Source organism: Alosa pseudoharengus, unplaced genomic scaffold (assembly GCF_046254945.1).
Source record: "Alosa pseudoharengus isolate Yale_2024_CS ecotype anadromous, Long Island Sound unplaced genomic scaffold, YU_APseudo_1.1 YU_APseudo_1.1_scf_4, whole genome shotgun sequence".
Taxonomy (NCBI): Eukaryota; Metazoa; Chordata; class Actinopteri; order Clupeiformes; family Clupeidae; genus Alosa; species Alosa pseudoharengus.
Window position 1 is genome coordinate 19,295,777 of NW_027468774.1, and position 8,873 is coordinate 19,304,649.

The 8,873-nt window shown below is 42.2% G+C and overlaps 1 protein-coding gene across 1 annotated transcript; it reads right to left on the bottom strand.

Moving 5' to 3' along the window:
* Positions 1-853: 853 nt before the first annotated feature.
* Positions 854-6,988, bottom strand: LOC143101879 (serine/arginine-rich splicing factor 3-like). Its single transcript, XM_076265161.1, has 6 exons — positions 6,839-6,988; positions 5,219-5,429; positions 4,840-4,974; positions 2,744-2,788; positions 2,490-2,576; positions 854-1,494 (listed from the first exon to the last, which is right to left on the bottom strand). The coding sequence occupies exons 1-6, from the start codon at positions 6,849-6,851 to the stop codon at positions 1,467-1,469; spliced, it is 519 nt and encodes a 172-aa protein (XP_076121276.1). The 5' UTR covers positions 6,852-6,988; the 3' UTR covers positions 854-1,466.
* Between the last annotated feature and the right edge of the window lie 1,885 nt (positions 6,989-8,873).

Sequence of the window (8,873 nt, forward strand, 5' to 3'; positions counted from 1 at the left end):
GAGAGCAATCGTAGCAAAAAATCAAACTCAGGAGACCATTTCTCTCTCTCAAATCATATCTGGCAGCCCTCATTACCTGCCTAGATGCTTCACAGACAGTCAGCTCAGCGGCCGGAGAGGAAAAAAAAAAAAAGGAAAAAAAAGTCAATTAGCCCCCAGAAAGGGATCAATGATGGTGATATGACCCTTTCTGCAGTCTAAGCATGGTGGGGAAGAATGTAGAGAACCATCACAGTCAGATAGTCTGGCAGTGATTGAAAAGCAGGGCGGAAGAGTAGCCTGCTAACTTGCATTAGTCCCATTAGCTGCTATTCAGAGGGGATTGCTTGGAATGGGGGGACTGGAAATGCAACTGAAGCTGAAGTATTGTGGAGGTTAATTAGAAAAGACATCTTAATTGTATATGGGATACAGAAAACCAGGAAAAAGATTTTATTTTCATACGTTTCCTTTAGGATTACCTTAAGTGAAGCGGTGGTCATATACTGATTTTTTTAAACATTTTTTCTTCAGTAATTTTGTGTCAATGATTCACGAATACTGAAAGACAAGGCTGCATGAAATTTGGTGGGCGAAGGGTTGCCGGATGAAGTTGAAACGTACACACACACACACAAGCAAACAAACACATGCACACACTTATTTACATACACAAAAGTTGCAAGAGTAGGGGGATGGTGTAGGAGATGAAGACCAATTGACTAGCGTGATTTATTTTTGCGGAGAATGTGAAGGACTGGGCAGAGGTCATATTTTGGGATACTCCATTCCTAAACTAATTAATTGTACACAAATTCAAGAAGTGTTTGAGGTAGCACTGTGTGTGTTGCATTTCAAAGACAAGACAAGAACCTAGTGTAACCAGTTTTAATTTTGATAACATTATAAACGGTACAAATAGGGGGAAAAACTTCCATGGGTTTTAAAAGAAGCCATTTCATATTGCCATTCAGTTCATTCAATCATTCATTCCCCTTGTGAAGCCCTAGCACACACTCTCCTGGGAGGAACCAGAGCCTTCTACATGAAATGGCAGCGTAAAAAAAAATAAAAGTTTGGGACTGGAATTTTCGAACAAAAAAAACCCCACACATTTGGAAAACACAGACTACAGTTATAGAGATTCTATGTAAAGATTTCTGATCTTCAGACTACCAATGTAAAGACAAAAAGTCAATTATGAGACAGAAGCAGTGGAATGCTGCCAAGAAAGAAAGATGAACTAACAATAGAGCATGACACCTGAATACAACTTCTTACAAAAATCAAAGATATCAGGTACCTTACACATCACAGTTTAGGGGAAATGCACACTGCCAAAAAAACCAACAAAATTGATGCATTAAAAGACAAAAAAAGAGACTCTGGGGGCAGTAATATCCATTGATGGGCGACAGCTTGGATTTTCGTCATTGCCATAAACTGACCAGCGAAATGTTCCTCTTTAGCTTCACGCAGCATGGGCTTCACTTTCTGTCATTAGACTTGGAGCGGCTGTAGAGGGCAATACATTTCATCAAACACAAGCTCCTAAATCCCAGGGATATTTGGCATGGGTGTGTCAATAGCAACAGTTGTCCTAAGATGACTGAAGGGCTCAACATGCTTCTGTGTCAACTCCACGGCGTAGCTACGCCGCACTCTTACTGCGTCGTGACCCATTTTATGGTTCTGCGTCGGGTTGTTTTGCATCGCGGTGCATTTCACCGCCATAACGCTCGGAGTCGCCTGTGTCTGCGTCGCTCACCACCGAAACAAGGCTGTATGACCGAAACGGTAGCCTACTCTGAATGGCAAACCCCATAGACTGTCGTGCCAAAATATTAATCTCATTTGTTTGGCCTGTTCTTGCTTAGATTTTGTACAAAGTATCGAGAAATACACACAGTAAACCAGCAAATAAGTCTGAGGTTATTTGCTAGGTGTCTGCCAGCCAGTTTAAGTTATGATAGCGGACGAACTTTAGCACAACTGCCCACAAAGTACTGCTTGCTGGCGAAGTGCTAATTTCAAAACGTTACTGACATAAACACTTTACAAACGGATACCCCCATCTTTGTAACCAAAATATGTATGAGTTTATTTGCAAAGCTTATGTCAGTGAACTAGCTAATCCCCACAGTAGGCTGCTTGAAACACCGACCATCAGCACACAGGACGAGTTGACCAATCACAGTCCTTGTGGTCTGCGTCGCCGCAAAGTTTTTTGGAGGTGCACGTCGAGCTACGGCGGAGGGGTTGGAGAGGGGTTTGCGACGACGCAGAGGGGTCTGCGGGGTACGCCGTCGATTCGACGCAGAAGCATAAAATAGGCTTGAGAAAGTATGCAAACTAAATAGCTAACTCCTTCAAGGAAAAATAACCTGTTTACTGTGCATTTCTCATCAATTACTGAAACTGTGCCAAAGGGATGTTTGCATCAATAACTCAATGGCAAAGGCATGTTTGCTATAGCTTACATTAACAGTAGAGCAGGCGAAAGAGCTTACCTGCATGATCTAGAGAAAGATCTAGATGGTTTGTTGTCCCTGTCCTGTGACCGAGACCTCTCCCTCCTGCGATCTCTGGAGTGGGACCTGAAAAGGACAAACTGTGAGTTCTTTCAAACCCTTGTGCACACCAGTCTTCCGTTTCTAATTTCCTACGTCTTACTGCTACATGAGCTTCAGAATCCACCAGCTCCGGGTGGCTTTTCAAAGGGCCGATTAATGGCACACCAGCAGAGAAAGTTGAGTGTTCTTACCTGCTACGACTTCTGCTCCTGCTCCTGCTCCTTCTCCTAGGGGATCTGTGGGGAGGAAAGACGGAGAGAAAAGAGGAAAGGGTGAGAGAGCGTATAAGGTGTCGTGGAGACCTGCCCCTATAATGCACTCCATTCCAGCTCCTACTCACAACTGCCTGTGCTAGACACGCATGATCTCCCCCCCCATCCCTGCTAAAGGATGGGGGAGGGAGACAGGACTTTTAGGAGGAGATGCCTGGAAACAGAAATCTGACGCCAGCACGAATAATAGATTAACCAAACGTGACCGTACAACGAATCCTTACGATACTGGGTTGGAGGAGCTGGTAGGGGGTGATGGTAATTTTGATACCACAGATGAATAGAGACCCAGTCAGACCAATAGTATGAAAAATCAGGAACAGAGTTTATTTACAATGATGCCCATCAAGGGAGAGACAGCATGACTTCATCTAAAGATCCATCGGCTGCTCTGACTAGACAAGGAAATAGTTAGGGTTTAAGTATCCTTCCAGGCTGACGGGAGATGGCGTTGGTGAGAGTTCTCAGTGGGTACAAACAGTTTATTTCTACATGCCTACATGACAAACATACCCTTTTCACCTTAAACAAAAAGAGGGTACTACAAAAAGATACTGTTTGTGCAGTCAGGGCATTACATAGCTCTTCTTACGGTCCCCTCCATCTTGAGTGGAGAAGGTCCGTACAAGTTAATTACCGAATGCAGTACAAGCTACCATCAATGGTTGCAAAAAGAGAGTTCGGTAATCAACTTGTACAAAGTCCTCACAAGACCACGGCAACGTGAAGAGGAAGCACTGCTTGCACAAACAGGTATGTTTATATCCTCTCTTTATACAATTACAAAAGAGATTTACATTGACATGGCAATGTCGCCTCTAAAGACTATGCTATATGCTACTCAGTTCTAAACACATATTTTGTTTTAGTTTCAAACCTGCACTGAATGATGTTTTGGTCCGAAACAAAAATGTACACTCGTCATCACATTAAGTCAACCCAAGGTTGCTGTTAGACTGGAGCTCCCCTTTAATGAACATATAGATTGTTTTGTCCTGACAGCCCAGTCACTACAGAATGTTTGGGTTTGAAATTATCTGAATTATGTTTAATGATCAAAAATGACAGAGGATGATAACTAGGGCTGGGACGGTAAAGCATTACCGCAATACCGCGGTCACGGGACGCCTACCGCGGGTCTGAGCTCGTCAGTCATCACCGCAAAAAAAAAAAAAAAAAATCCGTGAAACATTTGGGGGATTTGACTTCATGTAGAGGCCTGCAGAGGTCTAAAGCTGACTGCATAACATGATAATTTCATGTTGAATCTCAGGAATAATCACGTTATGCAGTCAGATTAAGACGTCTGCAGGCGGCTGCATGAAGCCGAATCACCCTATTGGCCTGCACATGTGTGCATGTAGTGTGTAATGTTGTGTTGTGTAATGTGGTGAACAATCTTATGGCATTGATTCAAGGTTTTCAAACCTTATCAAAAGATGAAGCAAACCCGACCTTTCGCGTTTGTGTTGGGGAGCGCATTGTTCCAACATTCCATTTGTTTACTATGCGAGTAGGGGAGAACGGGCACAATCGCACAACACTTTTCTATTCTCTCCATTCAAAACTCAACTTACACAAAGACATTAGACTTGAAAGCTGTAAAATTTGGCCAGAAAGGAGTCATACATGTTTACTCCATGAAAGTTAAAACAGAATTAAAAAATATGTTCTACTTTGTTAAAAATTTAACAGCTACATGTAGGCCTAGGCTAGCCTAGGACCTACCTTTGTTACAACCTGACACAGCCATTAAAACGTGCGGTAGCCTACCGTTGTAACAGTAGCATAAGCGCCATGAATGTAACAGTTCTAAAATCGTGATTGCCTTGTTGATAAACTGCTTATTTCTTTCATGTCTGAAGCATTTGGTCCAGTGATCATTGAAGTTGTTGCGACTGTCTAAAGTTTAATTGGCTGTGATGGCAGCACAAAATTCATAATCCATAACGAGCCATAGTTCAATCCAACACTGAGATTGAAGTCAGGTGAGGGGGCTGACAAGGTGCGGTTACCTGCGCTGAGGTGGCGGGCTCCGCCGGCGGTAGTCATCACGTGGGCGGCGACTGTCAAACGGTGGCGGGCCCCTGGTGCGGGAGCGCTTCTCACCACTGGACAGCTCCACCCTCACTCGACAGCCGCACAATGTCCTGCAAATAGCCTACATTAATATAATCACTATTACCAAATTACTGTACAAATTGTCTAAACTGGCTAAAAAGTGACTTAATAGCCATATTATAAAACCGGTCATCAGGCAAAACTGTAAACTGGTACGGTGAATCAAAAAAATTAAAATAAAAAAAAAATTACAAAATCAATAAATAAAAAAAACAACCTCAACTCATATCTTCGGTCTCTGTTACGGTTTTATATTTCTCATCTGAACTTTACCTTCCATCACGTTCCCTCACAGCATCTGTTGCATCTCTGGGGTCTTCAAATTCCACGAAGGCAAACCCTGGGGGGTTCCTTGCCACCCAGACACTGCGGAGGGGGCCATAGTAGCTAAAGGCCTTTTCCAGCTCTGCCTTATTGGCATTGTTTCCCAGGTTCCCCACGTACACCTTGCAGTCCAGAGGGCAATCTCTGTGCATGTTGGACTCTGACAACAAAACACCATAAGTGTGAGGGTTAGACACAACTTTCTTGCTCATCACTTTCACAATCTGGCCCCATTTTGCATAAAGTTAAAACAATTCACATGTACCGGGGTGGGGCCGAAAGCCCCATAACATGCACTTCTGGTTTGGTTTCAAATCATACATATTGTTGAAGCTGTCAAAAGAATAAAGGGATTCATGATTTGCCAAGTTCTGCTTGTTCAAAGGGGCTGGAAAAGCAACTTCACAATGCCAAAGGCAAAGATGCATACATTATTTCACACAAACATACGTCACAGACCAGTAGAAGGGGGTCACTTGCGCTTCAGCGTGGTTGGTGCTCACGGAACAGGACGCAAAAGTCAAAAAGGGAGATCCAAGGTCTAACAGGAGCAAAGGAGCAGGACCGGAGCACTCAATGCTTAACGTGTTTTTATTTGTGCAAACTGACTAACGTATCAACGCGTCGATACGTTAGTCAGTTTGCACAAATAAAAACACGTTAAGCATTGAGTGCTCCGGTTATACGTCACAGACCACTTGGAGGCGCAATTTTTGGTTGTCAATCAGTTAACTTCGAAAAAGGCCAAATTGATAGCCAAGGAGCTAGAAGTGAACAAACATGAATGGCTATAAAAACGGTGCTTTCATTGTACAACTAAAGACAAAATACTTGAGCCAGCTCCTTACTATGTAATCTCAATGGCGATGCAGCGTTTGTGTGCACCTCCAACAGCATACCGCCCAAAAACGCTTTCAAACGCCCACAAATGCCCGTATGTTTGTGTGAAAGAATGGAAACCAAGGCCTGCACATTTAGACCCAGATACCGGAAATAAAATGCTACATCCACTGAAGGAAGAACAGCAAACAACTTGAATGATAAGGCTCTAAGGTATTAAGTTAACGTTACCTAGGTATTAAGGTACTAAGGCCAAGCCCACCATAACAGGACTCAAGCTAATGGCCTTAACTTTTAGTCTGTGCGGCGGGGCGCATAGCTATCACCACCGCAGCAACACGCTGCTTAGCTGCTACATTGACAAACAGAGACTGAGCGCAAACGTCTCCTTATGTGTGTTTCATGTCTGTCTTCGGATGCATTTATGCAGTTTAATAATGTGTTATTAACCATGTCATTCATCATGCCATTTCTGACATTCCCGTTGCTGTTTATTCGACGTCTGGAAACATTATACACAACGGTGAATTTGCCTAGCGCTAGCTAGCTACTAGGCTAACGTTACTAGTAACCATTACAAAGCTTTGCCGCTTAAAATAATTAATTTCCATTCATGTTAATTTCCGTTAAAATAAGTCTTCGTCAAACATTTCTCGTCACATCAATGTTGTGTTTACTGTAAGCTACAATCCTACAACAGAAAGTAATATTGCATAATGTTTGTCTCACCAGCGTTGCGCATCTCGTGGTTTGTGTAAAAGATTCTCTGTGCCGAATTCCGGATTTATCAACGCTATGACTTCCGCGTTCACCGGAAGTGAACCTTTGTTTTGCGATAATTAATATTCGTAGACTGTTAAATTAATGTAGGCTATGCCTTCTTAAAGTAATATGTTTAAAATATTTCCCTGCAATTGTCCATGGGGGTATTCCAAGTATTAGTTTTAGTAACAAACCTGGGTAAGTTAACTCCGAGTAAGGGGTAAACCTCCTAATAGAAGAGCTGGCTTCATTCTCCTAACAAAACAATGCCATAGGGCTCTTGTTGTAGGAGGTTACCACTTTTGTCACTAAACAACATACTTGGAATAGGCTACCCACCAGATATTTGGTCTGTGTTTTCATAGCTATTGTAGCTCACTTATTGTTAGCTCACCTGTGTTACCCCTGTTGTTAGAAATGGTATGATCCAATTCTAGGAGCAGCCTGCCTGTTCAGATGCTCCAGAGGGCAGGTCATGGACAGACGTGGGTGTTAAAGCTCTCATGTTATATGTTAATGTGACTATAACTGTCTAGACAAATTGGTTAGTCAATCCAATCTGCCCACCTCCAGCCCTATTCATTTTCAGACAGTCGTGGGCCACACAGCATAATGAATCTGTTTTAGGGAGGCTGGTACAAGGTGCACTTAGAGAGATGTTTTCAGGTTGCCTATTGAGCTTGATCATTGAAAGATCTTTCCCTACACATCTTTTCACTCCAAGCAACTTACATATGAAGGGGCATTATGGCATATCGTATGTTTGTTTCTCCTGTGTCATATGGATAAAACAATATGTGGGAAATATATTTGTTTCATATGCTCTATATGAAATTTCTCATGTTACAAACAGTAGATGATGCCCAAAATGGGAAATATACATTATTGCCAAAAAATATACACATGCATATACACAATATACAGACACATTTATGCACACAAAGGCCAACTGATAAAATCACCACCAGGAAGTGAATGATTCAAAATTCCACACACAAGCACACATACACACACACGCTCACAAAGAGTGTGAGAGAGCGTCACAAAGACACCCAAATGTCCTCTGAGAGAAATTCATTTAGGAGTGCATGAAATAAGAACTATCTTCGCTTGACTGACCACATGCAGGGCAGAATCCAATCACTCTTCGCATTAACATTAATAAGAAATTATGCAGATGGAATGACCTTTCCGCTCGGCACGGCTTCCCGGCACCGAACAGCTACTTGCAGGGCAACTGAGAAATCATTAAACAAACAAAAATATAAATATATGAGGAAAAATATCTCACCACAGCAATGACAGACAGGTGGACTCATGCTCTCTGAATGGGGGATTGTCTTTGGGGATCGCCAAAGGAAATAGTCAGAGAATAAACAAATGCATCTTTCACCTCAGAGAATGACATTTTTATGTAAACGGACATTGAATTCCTCCACATGTCAAAGTGCAAAGTAAAATCAATTTCACTTGTGCAATCAAACAGTCTTTTCAATATTTATACCATATTACTGTTTTAGATAAGGTAATACATTTTAAGGAAATGTAGTTAAGCTGCCCAGTTATTTTTTTCTGCTTTTAAAAGAATCTTGTGCATTAATGGCTTGTGTTTGCCAAAGGCATTTCCCAGGAAGCTGACAGTTGCTACATTTTAAAAGTGCTATCACCTGAAGATTTAGGCCACAGGCTTTAGCCAATTAAAAATACTCTAGAGTTTTTAGTAACTTCAAAGGTTGTGAATTATGCACCGGGCCCAGGCATGTGAACTCAGATGATAAAGACGGAAAAAGCCCCCCCCCCCCCCCCCCATCTCTCTCTCTCTCTCTCTCTCTCTCTCTTCCTCTCTCTGTGTGATGTCTCACTTTCAAATGTTTCAAACTGACAAAAATTAACTTCATGATTTTAGCTGGTTTGCTGGTCCCTTTCTAGAAGCTGGCTGATTGTACATGCAGTTAAATTCAACCAAATGAGAAATGTTTGTTTTTTTGGAGCATGAGAACAT